Source organism: Schistocerca nitens, chromosome 1 (assembly GCF_023898315.1).
Source record: "Schistocerca nitens isolate TAMUIC-IGC-003100 chromosome 1, iqSchNite1.1, whole genome shotgun sequence".
NCBI classification, from domain to species: domain Eukaryota; kingdom Metazoa; phylum Arthropoda; class Insecta; order Orthoptera; family Acrididae; genus Schistocerca; species Schistocerca nitens.
In genome coordinates, this window is record NC_064614.1 from 938,338,431 (window position 1) to 938,360,353 (window position 21,923).

The 21,923-nt window shown below is 46.1% G+C and overlaps 1 protein-coding gene across 1 annotated transcript in view; it reads left to right on the forward strand.

Annotated features, from left to right (window-relative positions):
* Window positions 1–21,923, forward strand: part of LOC126194010 (uncharacterized) — a 595,904-nt gene that overhangs the window by 114,724 nt on the left and 459,257 nt on the right. Inside the window, exon 3 of the mRNA XM_049932733.1 lies at window positions 21,469–21,694. Within this exon, the coding sequence (XP_049788690.1) occupies window positions 21,469–21,694 (226 nt within the window). The remainder of the gene's footprint in view (window positions 1–21,468; window positions 21,695–21,923) is intronic.

Sequence of the window (21,923 nt, forward strand, 5' to 3'; positions counted from 1 at the left end):
TTCTCTCCCATCCATATAAGTTTGTACAATCGTCGTGCGATAACCTATTATACAGGGTGAAGAAAAATTCGCGCACTGGGACTTCGGAGCGCGATTCCTCACGTATTGGCAATACAACAATGTATGTCACAAAATTTCTTCCTGCACATATTTCGGGCAGTAAATGGACGCTAAAGATCGGCAATATGGCAACACTGCAGTCACACCTACAGCAATGATATCTGTCACAATATAGCAGTAGTATTGTGCAATTGATATACTGGCTGGCGTTTTGGGTTAGCATGCAGGGGACCGAGGGTTCGATTCTGGGTCGTGGGTTATTTGTTTTTATTTGCTAAAAGTAGTCTGCGTGGTACGGTAGTATCTGGCTTCTTAATCCTCGTGCAGCTATTACTGTGGGTCTTCTATAAAACATTTGCAGTTACGTATAACGATCACAGAAATGGAAGTACAATCGTTTTCATTGGTCAACTTTTAAAGAAAACTTTTGAATGACGTAGACGAATTGTTTCGCACCACTGCATCTACTAGATTCAAACCTGTTTTCTCTGTACGCTCCCCCTACGGTCCCATCGATTAATACCAACTATTATTCTTGCCACGTTCTGGTCCATTACAGTGCATTGGGGCCTTGCGTCGCCAGTACAGCTAGCAACGTGCTTTACAAATAATTCCTGGGAACCATTCGCATTTAGCAAATAAAAGCAAATATGCCTCAATCCGGAATCGAACCCTGGACTTCCTGCATGCCAAACCAAAACACTATGCACTGTACCAACTGCACAGCACTACACGTGATTACAGTGTTGCCGGATTGACAGTCTTTAACGTTCATTTACTGCCCGAAATATGCGCAGGACGAAATTTTGTGACAGACATTTTTGTTTTGCCAGTATGTGAGGATCGCGCTGCGAAGTCCCGAGTGCGCGAATTTTTCTCCATCCTGTATAAAAGTCTCACAAGGGAACCTCCCCATCGCACCCCCCTCAGATTTAGTTATAAATTGACACAGTGGATAGGCCTTGAAAAACTGAACACAGATCAATCGAGAAAACAGGAAGAAGTTGTGTGGAACTATGAAAAAATAAGCAAATTATACAAACTGAGTAGTCCAAGTGTAAGATATGCAACATCAAGGACTGTGTAAGCTGAGGAGCGCCATGGTCCCGTGGTTAGAGTGAGTAACTGCGGAACGAGAGGTCCTTGGTTCGAGTCCTCCCTCGAGTAAAAATTTTACTTACTTTATTTTCGCAAAGTTACGATCTGACCGTTCATTCATTGACGTCTCTGTTCACTGTAATAAGTTTAGTGTCTGTGTTTTGCGACCGCACCGCAAAACCGTGCGATTAGTAGACGAAAGGACGTGCCTCTCCAATAGGAACCGAAAACATTTGATCGCAAATTCATAGGTCAACCGATTCCTCCACAGGAAAACACGTCTGAAATATTCTATACGACACTGGTGACGGCATGTGCTTCACATTACAGGAATATGTTGTCGAACCACCTAACTTGCACACTTGGCGAATGGGTAAAAATTTTCTTCTACCTTGCCCGATTTAGGTTTTCTTGTGGATGTGATAATCACTCCCAAAAAAGTGATGAAAACGTAAGAGTTTGTCTCATAAACGGCAACAAATGAATGCAAGTTTCACAGTCGCACAGTTTTCCCTGTGCTCTGTCAAAACATACGTTTTTAACGTTTTCAAGTTTTTCCGTGTGTAGACCGTCAAATCCTGCATGTGTCCAAGCAAATCTGAACATGTCCTGGAATTTTGGAGAGCGAAGTTGATCATGTCCGAGTGCATGAACTTTGATAATTGTCTGAAAATAAAAAATTAAAACTTTTCACTCGAGGGAGGATTGAACCAGGGACCTTCCGTTCCGTAGCTGCTCGCGGTAACCACGGGACCACGGTGCTCATCAGTGTACGTGCACCTTGATGTGGCTTATCTTGGACACGGACTACTCAGTTTGTATATTTTGCTTATTTTTTTCATAGTTCCATACAACTTCTTCCTGTTTTCTCGATTGATCTGTGTTCAGTTTTTCATGGCCTATCCCTGTGGCAACTTATAACTAAATCTGAGGGGGGTGCGATGGGGAGGTTCCCTTGTCAGTAATTAAATTTTTTTGTTGTGCACGTGTAAATGGTTGTATCTTCTGATTCTAGAAGAGTTAATATCCGGTATGATGTATCTTTCTGTTTAATATATTACAAAAATTCACTTTAGTCCCCCTCGATATCGCCTCACTGCAGGACTTTGACGTTCTCCGGTGACTAACAGGAGGAAATCGGTCGAAAATTTGTGTTGTGCTATTTCACAATGCGTTTCGGGCCATTTTGATCCATCAACACGTGTAATTTGCTTGCTCAGATACATATGTTCGTTCTTCAGTGGAACTAATTCGTGCAAATGTTCGCTGTTGTTTGCATCAAGGCTCGTGCGTAAAGCCATGGAAAAGGCGATTAACAGGACAGGGCAATAGCGTAGGGTAAATCGAGAAAAGCATAAGCTAAGCTTACGGAAAAGATATAAGAAAAAGACTAGTATTTCAAATTACAAAGGTGGTCGACAGATGAGCTTGCTTGTGCTACAACAGAAGACGAGTAAAATTCACACCAGCTCTAATGGCGTCGCTATTGTACGGCATCGTGACGTCCTTGTTACTGCATAAATTTTGAAAGACCATTGATCCGAGCTAAAAGCGTTACGCGGGTGATGGGTTCTATTTTCTCAGCTGCTAGGAGGCCGATAATGGATGCGGCAAGTCTCGATGAAACCTTTCTCTCCGAGTGTGCGGATTAAGGCCTGAATTTAAAGAGCTACTGTGTAGCTCGATAACCTGGTGGGTACCAGGCTAAAATTTCAAAGATCCGCTGCTCACACCACGGTTGGTCACAGGATATTTTGTTTCGCTTGTCGCTTCTTTCATCCGTGCGATGACTTCTTTATATGAAAAAGCCAGATTGTATTGTTGTTCAGAATTCACGCTAAACTAGTCTATAGGTCCCCCTACAATTGACCACCAGCTCAAAAGTTGTCGGAAGACAAGGGCATAACACCTCCAGCAGGACCATGTCGGCCGGCCGGAGTGGCCGAGCGGGTTTAGGCGCTTCCGTCTGGAACTGCGCGACCGCTACAGTCGCAGGTTCGAATCCTGCCTCGGGCATGGATGTGTTTGATGTCCTTAGGTTAGTTAGGTTTAAGAAGTTCTAAGTTCTAGGGGACTGATGACCTCAGATGTTGAGTCCCATAGTGCTCAGAGCCATTTGAACAATTTGAGGACCACGTCTAGTAAAGAACTGCGGTGTTCAAAAGAACCTTCCGTTTGAGGTCCATTTAACATCTTTTTTTCCGTCCATTCGCACTGAGTATACCATGCCACAACTTATAATTTTTCGTTCCACCTCTTGTGTCGTTTCCGTTTAACACCATGTCCACCGCCGGTAGCTGAATGGGTTCAACACCAACCAACGGCTCCATGCAATTGGACTAGTGGACACTCCATTATGCCCGAAATCTCGCCAAGTGGATGACGACCATCACCGCTTAACTTGTATCGCGGTGGAGGACGTCTGGCTCCTAGGAAGACAGATGGTAGCTTGCTACCTCCGTGTGATCCCGCAACATATTACACCTGCTTCCTTCTTACATCCGGAGAGTGACTACTTCCCGGCGACTAAATCACAGTCGATCATCTGGGTCAAAGGTTGGACGATCGCGTACCTCTATGGGGATGCTGCCAAGTCGCGACTTGACTTTTGGTATTTCTTGCAGCATGCCCACAATGAGGTTCATAGACGGTCACACTATCGGAAAACTTTTGCCAACTATCTTCAGGCAGTCTTCCTTGACCCACCACGCAGTTGGGATGTGCCGGGTGCAGTCGGTGTGCGCATATGACAGCTGATAATGAACCTCACGCTTCTCTCACCACTCAGTATGTAATTCACATACTATACCATGAAATGATCTACACGTTCCTTTCAACAGAGTGATCTTTATTGAAAATAAATTTAAAAAATTTCCTGTTCCTTTAAATTTGTGAAAAAAAAATTAAAAAGAAGTGATCAGCGCGACAGACTGTCAATCCTAAGGGCCCGGGTTCGATTCCCGGCTGGGCCGGAGATTTTCTCCGCTCAGGGACTGGGCGTTGTGTTGTCCTAATCATCATCATTCCATCCCCATCGACGCGCAAGTCGCCGAAGTGGCGTCAAACCGAAAGACTTGCACCCGGTGAACGGTCTACCCGACTGGAGGTCCTAGTCACACGATATTTTTTTTTTTTTAAATTTAACACCATTTATAGAAGATTACATAATTTTGGAAGCAGAAAAAACAACGCTTTGCTGTGCTAAAACATTTGGCAAACTGTGAACTGATGAATAACTTAATATAAATTTACCGGTAAAGACTACTGCACTCCCAGAACCTTTGCATTGCATATGTGACATATCCTCACTGCCATACACGAAAGACCTCTTCGCGCAGTTTTTGTTCACCACATATATTTAGCGATAATGGGAATAACTCTTGTGCTTGTCGAAGAAAGCAACATATTGGGAAGTTTACCTCAGATGCAAAAGCGATTTGCTCTAAAAGAACAATAATGTAAAGAGCTCATGTGATCGAAAGGAAAACACACTGTCTGGGATTTCGGCCATATGTCACGATATTTGTTGTATATTTTCCGGCATGTATATAACTCAGAGGAGTCAGAATTGATTACTTCAGCAGCCATTTCAACTACTTGCCACACGCAAAAAATGTGATACAGTCAGAAACTTCTGATTATTCCCCTTCTGTTTAACAGAAACAGAAAAAGAACTTGTCCGTTTGATGTAATGTTCAAAAAAATCTTGTTTTTCTCTTGCCCCATTAGTCAGACGGTACGTTGGAAGATATGGTCGTGGGTGTATTGCTCACTGTACGTATCAGTGTTATCAAGATGTCTGTCAAGGCCTTTGCCAAATACTTTTTGCAGACGCAGTAACAAAATAATCTTAAGTAGTAGCTGTTAGCATTAATGATCTGTTTGGTCATTTATTTTTCTCCGATGAAAGTCGGGAAATTAAGTGCTTAGATTCAGAGATAGCCACAGTTTCATAATTGGGAACGTATGAGGTTTGTTCTTCACTCACATCTACGCACTGTCACACATAATGCTATATGCTGTAGCAGTGAGAGCAGACAATCAAATTACAACCATGTTTTCCTGAAGATATAGGTCGATTTCATAGTGATCTTGTGGAAGCTATTTCGGATTGATAGTGGTACGACGTTGTTCGAAATTCTCTATTTGAAACGCATAGCAAGAGAGCATAAATAAAAACATTTCTGTTCCACTAAAATCCTTCTGGTGTATGACCGCGTCATACGTTGTAAAATTGCACATGTTTCAGCTGCTATTGCACGCTATCTTCATCAGTGATCCTGATGAAAACTGCCTAGAAGCAGCTAAAACGTGAGTAGTTATATCACTTATGCCACGTTTAAACACTCAGAAGATTTCTGTTAATATACCGTTTGACAGTGACAGCCCATACTCTCACATATTTTTTGTTTTCAGTACAACTGAAATGCTACTGAACAAATAGTCCAGCATTTCCATAAACGGACGTGCGTCAGCATAAATAAGCTCAATGATGAGTTGTGAACGAATGTGACCTGTATTGGGTGGTGGTAAGGTGGTCTTTTGAAAGAGCTACCACGTTGAGACACCGACGTCTACAAATCTTATATGCAATTCAAGAACGTTGGCTTATATTTCAAATACGCTGATGAACCAGAGCATTATGGCCACCATCGACCGCGATATTGAATCTTGCCGGTGACCTTGCGGGCACGTGTCGCACTAAGGAAAGCAAACTGGCGTCTAAAACGTAGGGACAAAATTAACTTTCGCATGATGCGTCGCTGCCAAGAAACATAGCTCGATGAAACTTGAACCATACATAAAAAGAACTGCCGCAGTATATCACAGAACTGAAAGACATAAGCAATGAGACGAACTTTGCCGGCCGCTGTGGCCGAGCGTTTATAAGCGCTTCAGTCTGGAAACGAGGGAGTGCAAAGGTCGCTGTGACTCCTGCAATGTTGGAACGTGCGGACACTCTCACTCGAGGTGACGGACGGATCACAAACACCTCGCTGCGGGCCGGCCGCTGTGGCCGTGCGGTTCTAGGCGCTTCAGTCTGGAACCGCGTGACGCTACGGTCGCAGGTTCGATTCCTGCCTCGGGCATGGAAGTGTGTAATGTCCTTAGGTTAGTTAGGTTTAACTAGTTCTAAGTTCTAGGGGGCTGATGACCTCAGATGTTAAGTCCCATAGTGCTCAGGGCCATTTGAACTTTTTTTTTTTTTGAGGCGAACAGAAATTCAAAGACGGTTTATGATAGTCGCCTGGACATCGAAATAGGTGGGATACGGCGTTTAATAGGGCATGCGATCACCACGGACGCAATGGAATGCACTGTAACGCGCTCCTATGGTAACCACAGTGCAGGTAAGGTGTCTTTGTAGTAGGGTATTCCATTCCACCGCCAGCGCGATTGACAAACGATGGATGGCAGCGTGTGGACGGGCGTACGTCTCTGAAAAGCATTCCTCACCTGCTTGGTGGAATGGGTAGACCAGTCCATTCGGCAAACTAACTCTCGTTCCAAAAGCTGCTTCATCTGCACTGTCCGACGCAGTCGCCCGTTGTCCATAAAAATGAAGTCCAGGGGCGAGTGCACCCCTCAAGAGACGCACGTGAGGAAGGAATCCAGAGTCACAATAGCGTTGACTAGTGAGTGTGCCGTGTTCGCAGATTTGGAGGTATACACCTGAACCACCATTATGATCGACAATGTTCCTGGAGTACTACATGTTTCTACCTCTCGCCACATGAGAGTAAGTCCAAAATCATTACTCGGACTTAATCTGCTCTCGTCCGAGAAGAACACGAGAGCCCGCTCGTCCTTGGTCCATTCCCCACGCTCTTGACACCATTGTAAACGGTGTAGCCGAACTGGTCATCGGCCAAAATCGCCGTGCCACACCGAAGCGTGAAGCCGCGTGCCTTCATTCCTATTAAATGTGGTTGCAGTTATTGTTTGACCTCGAACCATGTCTATTGCACATTATAGCGGTCATCTGCCGCTGTAGTTGACCTTGGTCGACCGCCACCTCGCCTTCTGGAAGCAGTGCCTGTGGTTCGGAACGCTTCCCATGCGCGTGAAACAAAGCAGCGAGCTGTGAGCCGTACTGAACTCCTAAGCTGTACTTTTCACACTTCACACTTCATCCTTCTTCAAGTCTTCCGGTGATTCCTCTCCGTTTGAAATCATCAATATTTCGTCACCGGGCCATGTTGTAATGAACGTGCACCGTAACTGCTTGTTGATTGACACACACACTGTCTATTCCTGTTCCTTCCACTGGTTCCTATTACGGGACAGTCGTATTTGACGCTGTAGTCACACTGATCGCATGCAGTGTGACGTCAGCTTTTTGTGCACGAGTGGGAAGCCACTGGCAACATGCTCCCGCACTTTCATTCATTTCCATGGGGGTAGTTAATATGTTATAGTACTTCACCCATCTCGTCTTTACGTTTTGCAGTGCAGTGTATACAAGCGGAGCAAAAACGAATGGGGTATCATTGTACCGACTGTATGGGCCGCAAATGAAGAAATCCACTGACACAATGAACGGACTGCCGGCCTCTGTTGCCGAGCGGTTCTAGGCGCTTTAGTCTGGAACCGCGCTGCTGCTACGTTCGCAGGTTCGAATCCTGCCTCGGGCATGGTTGTGTGTGATGTCCTTAGGTTAGTTAGGTTTAAGGAGTTCTAAGTCTAGGGGACTGGTGACTTCAGATGTTAAGTCCCATAGTGCTTAGAGCCATTTGAACCATTTGAATGAGCAGACTGGCCCTGCGACTGGGAACGAGCATTTGCGAAACACTGAAGTTGATCGGCTGTTCGCGTGCTACTGTCGTGAGAGACTATGGAAAGTGTTGAATGGGTAGTGAAACGAAGAGCAAGCGACAAGGTGTTGAAAGTCTAAGGTGCAGGAAGAAGTGGTTCGGAGCACACTGGCGCTCATTGTTGAAAATAGAACTCCACAGCAGACGACTCCTGCGTGTAACCATTCTCAACCAATGACACTGTCAGTTATGACTGCAGTGGAGATGGGATCATCGAGATTACACCGTCTATCAATGGAAACGTGTCGTCTGGTCACAAAAATCACGTATCTGGTTACAACAGGTCATCACCAGATACTCTGTCATCCAGGTGTATGACTGCTCCAAACATGCCTCCCCCCAAAAATGCTGGCCGCTAGGGACAGTAACGTGCTATAGTGGGCATTCAACTTGGCTTACGTGGGATCTGTTGTACTAACCGAAGGCACTATGTGAGCTGTAGACTAAATAAATATTATTGCGGTCCACTTCCATTTCTTCATTCTTGACGTTTTCCCCGGCACCGATTCCGTCTTCCAGCAGGATAATTGTCCCTGTTAGACGACTAGAAACGTGTTGCAGTGGTTTGGTGAACAAGATAGTGAACTAAAGTTTATGTCTAGGCCACTAAATTGGCCTAATCAGAACCCAGTGCAACAGATACGAGACTTCTAATAATTTCCGGGTATGCAGCCGGATCCCGTCGACATTCTGCCACGATATTTCGGCCCAGAGACGTCCGGCCATCATCAGGTGAGTACACAACTACTGAAGAGCCCAGGTGCAGTCGCGGTATTTATGCCGATTCTCGCGCATGTGAAATGTACTGGCATCCTACAGCACATGCGTCAGGTGTTGACATGCGCAGCATAGCCGAGTTGTACGTGCTGCCCTCGGTGGTGAAAATAAAAGTTCATCTAGTCATTGAGTATCGAATGACACTGTCGATTCCGCTGTGATTGTATAATTTTAATAACAGGATTCCAATTTTTATCCAGCTGAAAGCCGTTGTCACGATTTATAAGATTATTGGCAAGACGTATTTCCACTGATTCCTTGATTACGGAATCCCAAAAACCGGAAACCGGGGATAAAATTTTTGTTCCATTGTATTCCATTGAATGTCCCAATGAAATACAGTGCTCTGCTACTGCCGATTTTGACGGTTGCCGCAGACGGGTGTATCTTTCATGTTCTATACATCGTTCATGGACAGTTCTTGAAGTCTGGCCAATATATGCAGAGCCACATTCACAGGGAATTTTGTAGACGCCTGCTTTCTTCAGTTGTAAATCGTCTTTAACGGATCCAACCAGGGCCTGGTTCTTTGCTGGTGGACGGAAGATAACCTTGATTTTATTTTTCTTCAGTAATCGGCCTATTTTCGACGACACATTCCCGGCGTATGGAAGGAACGCAGTTGATTTAAAGTCGTCATCTGCGTCCTCAGTGCGTTGCTTCTTGTTATGATAGTTGCGCATGGCCTTCCTTATTTAGCGAGAAGTGTAGCCATTCTCTTTGAAAACCTTCTCCAAGTGTTCTAATTCTGCGTGGAGGTTTTCATCATCCGATATTATATGCGCTCGATGTATTAAGGTACTGAGAACGCCGGCTGTTTGTGCTGGGTGATGGCAGCTTGACGCCTGGAGATACAGATCTGTGTGAGTCGGTTTCCTGTACACAGAATGTCCTAATGACCCATCATTTTTACGGCGTACTAGCACGTCTAGAAATGGTAAAGTGCCCTCTTTTTCAATCTCCATCGTAAATTTGATGTTCTCATGTAATGAGTTTAAGTGATGAAGGAATTTCTCCAGTTCCTGTCTGCCATGAGGCCATACAGCAAAAGTATCATCTATGTACCGCCAGAAGACCGTAGGCTTTAAAACAGCAGACTCAAGTGCTTTCTCCTCAAAGTCCTCCATAAAGAGATTAGCTACCATAGGCGACAAAGGGCTCCCCATGGCGACGCCGTCTGTTTGTTCAAAGAATTCGTCATTGAATAAAAAGTACGTTGAGGAGAGTATATGTTCAAACAAGGCCGTCATTTCTGCACTGAATAAGTTACCAATAAGATGTAATGATTCCATTAAAGGCACTTTGGTAAAAAGTGAGACCACATCAAAGCTGACTAATAAATCCGAGCTGCTAAGCTTAACTTCCTTCAAGCGGCTGACAAAATCCTCGGAATTACGTATATGGTGGCAACACTTACCCACATACGGCTTTAGTAATGAGGCCAGATATTTTGCTGTAGAATAGGTCGCAGCACCAATATTACTCACTATTAATCGTAGTGGGGCACCATCCTTGTGTATCTTCGGAAGACCGTAGAGTCTTGGTGGTACTGCATTGTGTGGTCTCAATCTCTTGATAACTTCTTCAGGCAGAGAACAGTCGTTCAAAAGGGTAGTAGTTTTCCTTGATATTCGGCTTGTTGGGTCCTTTTCAATACCGGAAATTATTAGAAATTATTAGAAGAAGAAATACGCCGGGAAAATTTCAGAAGTCACATCAGATACGAGACTGTCAATCAGATGTCAGCCCTGCATCTACATCTACATCTACATCCATACTTCGCAAGCCACCTGACTGTGTGTGGCGGAGGGTACCTTGAGTACCTCTATCGGTTCTCCCTTCTATTCCAGTCTCGTATTGTTCGTGGAAAGAAATATTGTCGGTATGCCTCTGTGTGGGCTCTAATCTCTCTGATTTTATCCTCATGGTCTCTTCGCGAGATATACGTAGGAGGGAGCAATATACTGCTTGAAGGTATGTTCACGAAACTTCAACAAAAGCCGGTACCGAGCTACTGAGCGTCTCTCCTGCAGAGTCTTCCACTGGAGTTTATCTATCATCTCCGTAACACTTTCGCGATTACTAACGAAGCATGCTGCTACGCGTTGGATCTTCTCTCTCTCGTCTATCAACCCCATCTGATACGGATGCCGCACTGGTGAGCAATGTTCAAGCAGTAGGCGAACAAGCGTACTGTAACCTACTTCCTTTGTTTTCGGATTGCATTTCCTTAGGATTCTTCCAATGAATCTCAGTCTGGCATCTGCTTTACCGACGATCAACTTTATATGATCATTCCATTTTAAATCACTCCTAATGCCTACTCCCAGATAATTTATGGAATTAACTGCTCCCAGTTGCTGACCTGCTATATTGTAGCTAAATGATAAAGGATCCTTCTTTCTGTGTATTCGCAGCACACTACACTTGCCTACATTGAGATTCAATTGCCATTCCCTGCACCATACGTCAATTCGTTGCAGATCCTCCTGCATTTCAGTACAATTTTCCATTGTTACAACCTCACGATGTACAGGGCTATTACAAATGATTGAAGCGATTTCATAAATTCACTGTAGCTCCATTCATTGACATATGGTCACGACACACTACAGATACGTAGAAAAACTCATAAAGTTTTGTTCGGCTGAAGCCGCACTTCAGGTTTCTGCCGCCAGAGCGCTCGAGAGCGCAGTGAGACAAAATGGCGACAGGAGCCGAGAAAGCGTATGTCGTGCTTGAAATGCACTCACGTCAGTCAGTCATAACAGTGCAACGACACTTCAGGACGAAGTTCAACAAAGATCCGCCAACTGCTAACTCCATTCGTCGATGGTATGCGTAGTTTAAAGCTTCTGGATGCCTCTGTAAGGGGAAATCAACGGGTCGGCCTGCAGTGAGCGAAGAAACGGTTGAACGCGTGCGGGCAAGTTTCACGCGTAGCCCGCGGAAGTCGACGAATAAAGCAAGCAGGGAGCTAAACGTACCACAGCCGACGGTTTGGAAAATCTTACGGAAAAGGCTAAAGCAGAAGCCTTACCGTTTACAATTGCTACAAGCCCTGACACCCGATGACAAAGTCAAACGCTTTGAATTTTCGGCGCGGTTGCAACAGCTCATGGAACAGGATGCGTTCAGTGCGAAACTTGTTTTCAGTGATGAAGCAACATTTTTTCTTAATGGTGAAGTGAACAGACACAATGTGCGAATCTGGGCGGTAGAGAATCCTCACGCATTCGTGCAGCAAATTCTCAATTCACCAAAAGTTAACGTGTTTTGTGCAATCTCACGGTTCAAATTTAACGGCCCCTTTTTGTTCTGCGAAAAAAAGTTACCGGACACGTGAATCTGGACATGCTGGAAAATTGGCTCATGCCACAACTGGAGACCGACAGCGCCGACTTCATTTTTCAACAGGATGGTGCTCCACCGCACTTCCATCATGATGTTCGGCATTTCTTAAACAGGAGATTGGAAAACCGATGGATCGGTCGTGGTGGAGATCATGATCAGCAATTCATGTCATGGCCTCCACGCTCTCCCGACTTAACCCCCATGCGATTTCTTTCTGTGGGGTTATGTGAAAGATTCAATGTTTAAACCTCCTCTACCAAGAAACGTGCCAGAACTGCGAGCTCGTATCAACGATGCTTTCGAACTCATTGATGGGGACATGTTGCGCCAAGTGTGGCAGGAACTTGCCCGCATCTCGTGGTCGTGCGGTAGCGTTCTCGCTTCCCACGCCCGGGTTCCCGGGTTCGATTCCCGGCGGGGTCAGGGATTTTCTCTGCCTCGTGATGGCTGGGTGTTGTGTGCTGTCCTTAGGTTAGTTAGGTTTAAGTAGTTCTAAGTTCTAGGGGACTTATGACCACAGCAGTTGAGTCCCATAGTGCTCAGAGCCATTTGAACCATTTTTTGTGGCAGGAACTTGATTATCGGCTTGATGTCTGCCGAATCACTAAAGGGGCACATATCGAACATTTGTGAATGCCTAAAAAAACTTTTTGAGTTTTTGTATGTGTGTGCAAAGCATTGTGAAAATATCTCAAATAATAAAGTTATTGTAGAGCTGTGAAATCGCTTCAATCATTTGTAATAACCCTGTACTAGAGCATCATCCACAAAAAGCCTCAGTGAACTTCCGATGTTATCCACAAGGTCATTTATGTATATTGTGAATAGCAACGGTCCCACGACACTTCACTGCGGCACACCTGAAATCACTCTTACTTCGGAAGAGAACCCAGTCTACTGGTGTGGGAGTGTTCCACAGACGAATGTTGAAAACAACGACACACCGCTGATATATTGTGCCCAACACGGCAGCAATCCATCGATACGTGCATCAAGCTTCTGAGAGCAAACCATGGCCCGTAATTTGCAGCAATTATGTGATCTGTGTCTCATACATCCAGAAACGTACCAAGAACTTGTCGAATCCATACCACATATAATACTTCTGTTACTGCATTCCTTAGGTGGACCAACACACTATTAAGCAGATGGCTATAATATTTTGGCTCGCCAGTGTGTTAAGGTCATTGGTGCATGACCATAGTCCAAACAACTATATGAATTCGACACAGTAGCACATTTCTGTATATCAGCAGTTACATTGTTTGCGGAACGTATGTGATGCAATGCACGCTGCTGGAAAGAAAGGCAACATCCTCAAGGACTGTGTTTAGTGGCATACTGAGGGGCTGTAGTGTTAGTGATTCATTTGTCACGGTCAACGGCGATCACATAGCGCTTAGGAGGACTGTTTAGACTCTGCAGGCAGGAACTGTGCTCGGTTTAGAGGCGAACATTGTTTTCAGTATTCATTCTACGATACACCATGCCCGACCGAAGAGCACAAACCCCTGTTGTACAGCTTTAGTTATTTGAACGGGGTTGGATTTTGATCCTCTCAGAAGCTTGATGGGCGTATCGATGGATTGATGCCATGTTGGACGCAATATATGGGTGGTGTGTGGTTGTTTTCAGCATTGGTCTGTGGAACACTCCCACACTAGTAGACCAGGTTCTGGATGTCTGCGTAGAGCAGATGCATGTCGAGATCGACGCATGCGCACAGCGATGGCCGACCGAACATCATTCAGGGACGACATCTTGGCACATGTTCCACCTGCTGTGGCGTCAGGGACCATTGGGAACCGTCTGCTTGCAGTGGGATTAAGATCACCTCTGCCTTTTGCCAGGCTACCATTGACACCACTACACCGGCAAGCGTGGTTGCTCTGGTCTCTTAAAAGAGTTGACTGGAGACTGGAATGGCGGCCTGTCGTACTTAGTAATGATAGTAGGTTATGTTTGTAGGTGAATAATGGACGTACACGTGTATGGCGTAAACTTGGCAGGCTGCCTATTCCAGAGTGCATTCGACCACGACACACAAACCTATCACAGGTGTGGACGACCATTAATTACAGCTCGTGGTCACATTTGGCATTTATACCGAGCGAGGTGATACAGTGAGCACACTGGTCTCGCATTCGGGAGGACGACGGTTCAAATCCCTGTCCGGCCATCCTGTTTTAGGTTTCCCGTGATTTCCGTAAAATCGCTTCAATCAGTTACCGGGACGGTTCCTTTGAAAAGGCAGGGTCGATCGCCTTCCCCATCCTTCCCTAAACCGAGCTTGTGCTCCGTCTCTAATGACTTCGTTGTCGACGGAACGTTAAACACTGATCTCCTCCTCGTTGGTGTTTCTGCAGGGTAAAGTAACCAATACCCGCTACATTTCACAGGTTGATATCCCTGTACTAATGCCTTTCTGCGAAAGTGAGATGGTGCGCTTTTTCAACAGGACAATGCACGTCCACAAACGACTGTGTCGACGCAGTGCGCTCTTCGTGGTGTACAACTGTCCTGGCCAGCAGGACCACCACATCTCTCGCCGATTGAACACGTATGGGACACGATAAAGCTGGAACTTGCTTGTTCATCAAGGCCTGCAAGAAGCATTGCCGAGTTGCAACCAAGGCGTAAAATGCTTGGGATAGTGTATCACAGTATGATCGTTTTCATGTGAGGATACACGCCTGAGTTGCCGCAATATGGAGGTATACGGTATCGTTGCGACTGTCTGAGCACGCTTTATATGACGTTTGTTTCATTTCGTCTGAATTTGTCGTCGTATGCTCCTACAATAATGAACTATCTGTGACTTCACTTGCCAATAAAATGACATTGTCCTTGAGTGTGGCAAACCGTTGCTGTCACCATGGACAGGTTATCGTGCAATGTGGAAGCCTCGGTTTACAACGTTACTAATTTCAAATGTATATCATAATTTTGTAGCTACAATTTCAGCATGGAGTTCCTTACACATACCGATCCCGTCTCTATAGCTGCGGTCACTGTCGCACTCTCGAGCGCTTCCGCTCGATTCGTGGGTAGCCAGTTCGAACCCTGGTGGTGGGAGAAATTTTCACCGTGTATATTAGGCCTGCTGGAGGAGCACATTTTCTTACTAAAAATTTTATACGCGTCTTCTAAAGAAGAAGACTTTAAGCTTGTGGTTCCTTTGATGCTATTCGATAGGAGTAGGCTACATATTTGAACGGGGTTTCACTCAATCTCTTCGCGCACTTACAGCAACACTGCACTATACTATACTATACTGTAAAATCATCATTACCGACTGCCAATGACAGAGATACGTACTTGACGTCGGCGTAAGGCAATGCGATGCCACCATCACCAAAGACCTTGTCCAGGACGACAATGTACAACACCCACATCTTCCCATACTGTTTATTTCCTGAATGTGGGTCTGATTTCTGGTTTTTCGACTTACATATACCGGTACAAAAATTCTTCGTTGCAGTGTTCCTTTCTAGGCGGCAGACCGTCTCTCGTGCCGTACAGATGTTTCCCTTAATGACAAAGCTAATATCTACTTGTATTGTATTGTATTGTATTGTATTGAACTGGGGACCTAGGAACGACGGAGAGGCTTCGTCCCCTCCGTAGTCTCAGTGGCACACAGCCCCACAGCAGGCTACAGCAGTCGACTCACTCCTCCGCCGTCCCACACCGAACCCAGGCTTATTGTGCTGTTCAGTCCCCAGTGGATCCGCCCAACAATGCTCACACCTGACGAGTGTAACCCGAATGTTTGCGTGGTAGAGTAATTGTGGTGTGCGCGTACGTGAAGAAAGTGTTTGCGCAACAATCGCCGACATAGTGTAACTGGGGCGAAATAAGGGGAACCAACCCGCATTCGCCGAATCAGATAGAAAACCGCCTTCAAAACCATCCACAGACTGGCCGGTACACCGGAACTCGACACTAATCCGCCTGGCGGATTTGTGCCGGGGATCGGCACGCCTTCCCGCCCGGAAAGCAGTGCGTTAGAGCGCACGGCTAACCGGGCGGGATAATATCTACTTACGTTAACCTGGGAAATAGTCACAAAACCGGCGGGTGTTAAATTTTTCTGTGGTGATACTATCTGGAATGGGATCTGCTGTTTCGGCTTAAAGAATAGCACGAAAGTTCGTGGGACACTGAAATAAGCCAGGCCAGGATCTAAACCACGCAGCGACGTTGGTCTTGTCCACCGGTGAGCATGTTCAGGCGATTTTCCACGTTATTTCAGGCAAATTCCGGATTATTCTCCGATCTCCGTCTCGAAAAATACGATACGCAAGCAGTTCAAATACGATAACATACAGGCTTTACTGGCAGAAGTAAAGTTGTGAGGACGGGGCGTGAGTCGTGATTGGGTAGCTCAGACGGTAGAGCACTTGCCCGCGAAAGGCAAAGGTCCCGAGTTCGAGTCTCGGTCCGGCACACAGTTTTAATCTGCCAGGAAGTTTCATACCAGCGCACACTCCGCTGCAGAGTGAAAATATCGTTCTGGATACAGGCTAAAATTTACACGATTCAGAGAGGAATGGTACACACGACTACTTTGCCCTAGGTTAACTTACGACTGTGGCGATAGAAGGGGCATTCAGTCTCGAACTTAAAATCAAACAAAACTTGGCAACTCATGGAAACAGCGGCAGGGAAAACTGTGTGAAAGAAATGAGATGTGGAGTGAGGTCGAATCAGGCTCGTAGGGTCAAATAAGTAGCTGCTAGACGAAATAAGCAATAGTATCGAATTGCATCTGGCGGGTGTGGCGTCATATTAAAATTCTCATACCATCCTGGGAGCCACAGGAGGCTATTACACTTGAAAAGCGATCACTGACAAAGGGGAAGGAGAGGAGGGGGTGGATGGAAAATGCTACACCTATCACGGCATCGTTTCAAATGGCGGGAAGTAGAGTGAAGTGAACGAATGTAAAGCTTGTGCCCTCCGTGGTGTGCTCTGCTAGGACCTGCGAAGTTGGGCTGCCGCCTGATGCCAGTTACCGTGCCCCGTGTCCCTGAGTGTCCGCGACTCACCTTCGTGAGGCACGTCCCGGCTGACGTCACAACTTCCGCCTCCGCGGCGCCGTCAGCAGTCCCAGCTGGGCCCGGGCACAGGCACGGCTGCCACCGGCGTCACACCCTCACCACTCTGCAGCTTTCATTCACATCCCTGGTGCTCCGCCCGCAAAGGCACAATAATTACACTACTGGCCATTAAAATTGCTACACCACCAAGATGACGTGCTACAGACGTGAAATTTAACCGACAGGAAAAAGATGCTGTGATATGCAAATGGTTAGCTTTTCAGAGCATTCACACAAGGTTGGTGCCGGTGGCGACACCTACAACGTGCTCACATGAGGAAAGTTTCCAACCGATTTCTCATACACAAAATGCAGTTGACCGGCGTTGCCTGGTGAAACGTTGTTGTGATGCCTCGTGTAAGGAGGAGAACGGCGTACCATCACGTTTACGACTTTGATAAATGTCGGATTGTAGCCTATCGCGATTGCGGTTTATCGTATCGCGACACTGCTGCTCGCGTTGGTCGAGATCCAATGACTGTTAGCAGAATATGGAATCGGTGGGTTCAGGAGGGTAATACGGAACGCCGTGCTGGATTCCAACGGCCTCGTGTCACTAGCAGTCGAGATGACAGGCGTCTTATCTGCATGGCTGTAAGGTATCGTGCAGCCACGTCTCGATCCCTGAGTCAACAGATGGGGACGTTTGCAAGACAACAACCATCTACACGAACAGTTCGCCGACGTTTGCAGCAGCATTGACTATCAGCTCGGAGACCATGGCTGTGGTTACCCTTGATGCTGGATCACAGACAAGAGCGCCTGCGATGGTGTACTCGACGACGAACCTGGGTGCACGAATGGCAAAACGTCATTTTTTCGGATGAATCCAGGTTCTGTTTACAGCACCACGACGGTCGCATCCGTGTTTGGCGACATCGCGATGAACGCACATTGGATGCGTGCATTCGTCATCGCCATACTGGCGTATCACCCGGCGTGATTGTATGGGGTGCCATTGGTTACACGTCTCGGTCAGCTCTTGTTCGCACTGACGGCACTTTGAACAGGGGACATTACATTTCAGATGTGTTACGACCCGTGGCTCTACCCTTCATTCGATCCCTGCGAAACCCTACATTTGAGCAGAATAATGCACGACCGCGTGTCCTGTACGGGCCTTTCTGGGTACAGAAAATGTTCGACTGCTGCCCTGGCCAGCACATTCTCCAGATCTCTCACAAATTGAAAAAGTCTGGTCAATGGTGGCCGAGAAACTGGCTCGTCACAATACGCCAGTCACTACTCTTGATGAACTGTAGTATCGTGTTGAAGCTGCATGGGCAGCTGTACCTGTACACGCCATCCAAGCTCTGTTTGACTCAATGCCCAGGCGTATCAAGGCCGTTATTTCGGCCAGAGGTGGTTGTACTGGGTACTGATTTCTCAGGATCTATGCACCCAAATTGCGTGAAAATGTAATCACACGTCAGTTCTAGTATAATGTATTTGTCCAATGAATACCCGTTTATCATCTGCATTTCTTCTTGGTGTAGCAATTTTGATGGCCAGTAGTGTATTAATATTGTCCACAAAGTCATTAATATACAACGTGTACAGCAGGGGACCCAACTCACTTCCATTGTGGACAACATGTGTCAGTGGCTCTCCATACAATATAACATGCTGGTTCCAACCTGTCAATAAATCTTCAATCCAGTCACAAGTTTTCACTTGTTACCCCGTATGACAGTACTTCAATAATAAGTGTACTTGTGGTTTTGACTCCAGTATTCTTCGGAAGTCAAGAAATTCAATTTCATTGAATGTATTAGCAATAGCGAATAAGGACAACCATCAGCTGTAGAATGGAATGACGAAAATGAAAATTTGTGCCGGACGGGACTCGAACCCGGATATCCCGCTTATCGCAAGCGGTCGTCTTACCATTTGCCTATCCGTCCACCACTCACGGTCACACCCAAACTTCCATGTGTAGTCAACCATGCGCCCACGACCTCTACTCGTTCGTCAATTATGTATATTCACGTGCAGGTCAGACGTTGAACTTGAAAGTCGCTTTCCCAGTATCGGCAGATAAATACGATATTGCAGTTCCTGTGTTATGCATGTATGCATGTCCAAAGGAACTTTTCATCGTAATCAGAACAACACACAATATCATGTTTATCCGCCGACACGGAAGAAGCGACTTGCAAGTAAAACGTTTGACCTGCACGGGAATATACATAATCGATGTACGAGTACAGGTCGTAGATGCATGGTTGACTACATATGGAAGTTTGGGTGTGACCGAGAGTCGTGCACGGATAGCCGAATGCTAAGGCGACCGCTCGCGAGTAGTGGGAAATCCGGGTTCGAGACCCGTTCCGGCACAAATTTTCACTGTCGTCATTCCATTCCACGGTTGATGGTTGCCCATATTCGCAATTGCGAATACATTTAACGTATTTCATAACGGCTATAGTCGCCGCAGTGTCTGTTCCCTAAAGAAACTTTGCCTCGTATCAGAATAACAATATCGTTAATTAGGGGATTAAAGGGGATGTCAAACTGATTCCATACTTTTAGTTTTCCAGGAGGCTTTAGACACCGTTTCTCACAATTGTCTTCTAACCAAATTGCGTGCCTATGGAATACCGCCTCAGATGTGCGACTGGATTTGCGATCTCCTGTCAGAAAGGTCACAGTTCGTAGTAATAGACGAAAAATCATCGAGTAAAACAGAAGTAATATGTGGCTTTCCCCAAGGAAGTGTTATAGGCACTCAGTTGTTCCTGATCTATATTAAGGACATAGGAGAAGATCTCAATAGAAGTCTTAGATTATTTGCTAATGATGCTGTCGGTTACCGACTTGTTAAGTAATTAGATGACCAAACCGAATTGCAAAATGATTTGGATAAGTTATCTGTATGGTGCGAAAAGTGGCAATTGACCCTGAATAAAGAAAAGTGTGAAGTTATTCACGTGAATACTAAAAGAAATCCGCTAAATTTCGATTACGCGATCTGAAGGCTGTAAATTGAACTAAGTACTTAGGGATTACTATTACAAATAACTTAAATTGGAAGGATCACATAGATAATGTTGTGGGTAGTGCAAGCCAAAGACTGCAATTCATTGGCAGAACACTTAGAAGCTGCAACAGGTCTACTAAAGAGTAGCTTGTCCGACATATTCTGGAGTATTTCAGTGCGGTGTGGGATCCGCATCAGCTGGGACTGACGGAAGACGTCGAAAAAGTTCAAAGAAAGGCGACTCGTTTTGTATTATCGCGAAATAGGTGAGATAGTTCCACAGACATGATAAGTGAACTGGAGTGGCAGTCATTAAAACAGAGGAGTTTTTCGTTGCGACGGGACCTCCTCATGAAATGTCAGTCACCAGTTTTCTCCTCCAGTTGCGAAAACATTCTGATGGGGCCCACCTACATAGGGAGAAATGATCATCTCGATAAAACAAGGGAAATCAGGGCTCGCACAGAAAAATTTAAGTGCTCGTTTTTTCCGCGCGCCGTTCGAGAGTGGAATGGTAGAGGGACAGCTTGAAGGCGGTTCATTGAACCCTCTGCCAGCCACTTTATTGTGAATAGCAGAGTAGTCACGTAGACGAAGGTTTACTATGGTAGATGTTTCGGGAGTCCATGCTGTTTGGCGTGGAGGAGGAGGTAATTTTGTTCGAGATACCTCATTACGTTTGAGATCATATGATGTACTAAGATTCTACTACAGAGGGCTGTCTAGAATATTGATTCACTGATTACTTTTACTACCCTTCTTGTATATAGGCAAGTGTGATCTGCGCTTTGTTCGAACTACTGTGCACTTCCTTTTTTTCTCTCGAGGGATTTAAGGTAAGGGTAGTGCAGTACTTTCCAGTGTCTGAGGTTCATGCCGCGAGGTCTCTTAACTTCTAAAGACATGTTTTTGTGTAGCAGATTTCATATTTTTCAATACTGGAGCTGCTGATGATAGTTACCGGGGAACCCACTCGTCTCTAGGTGCTGAGTGCACGTTGTCTTCTCTCGTTGCCACGCGGAATTAGCCGAGCGGTCTAAGGCGCTGCAGTCATGGACTGTGCGGCTGGTGCCGGCGGAGGTTCGAGTCCTCCCACTGGCATGGGTGTGTGTGTTTGTCCTTAGGATAATTTAGGTTAAGTAGTGTGTAAGCTTAGGGACTGATGACCTGAGCAGTTAAGTCGCATAAGATTTCACACACATTTGAACTTTTTCTCCCCTCTTTGTCGTGTATGTTGGTGGTGTTGTGTCAGCGAGTGAACGCCGTCGTGTTGTGGTTGCAGCTGGCGAGGCAGCTTCGAGTCTGCGCTGATGGCTGCGGACTCCCGGACCAAGCTGTCGCTGCTGGCGGGCGCGGGCGGCGGCGGCGGCGTCGGCGGCTGCGGCGCGCTGCCGGAGTCGTGCAAGCGGCGCTCTGCAGGAGACCTGCTGCTCGCCAGCTCCAGGGACCAGCTGGCCGTCGACCGCGTGCGCTCCTGCGGCAGCATCGGCGGCCTCGAGGGGGAGCAGGTCAGCGCCGCGCGTCCTACGTCACAAATGTCGTGGGATACCTTCTAATATACTTATATGAATGAGACGGGTATTACGATTAATCAAGGAAAAACCCCAGTTGGGAAACGGGGCCAAAATTAGTTGGTTACTGTCGAGTTGAAATTTACAGTTTCTTTATTGATTACTTCAACCATTAAAAGTCATTTCTTTACCACTTGACCAGGAACAGATCCAAAAAGCTAGCAGG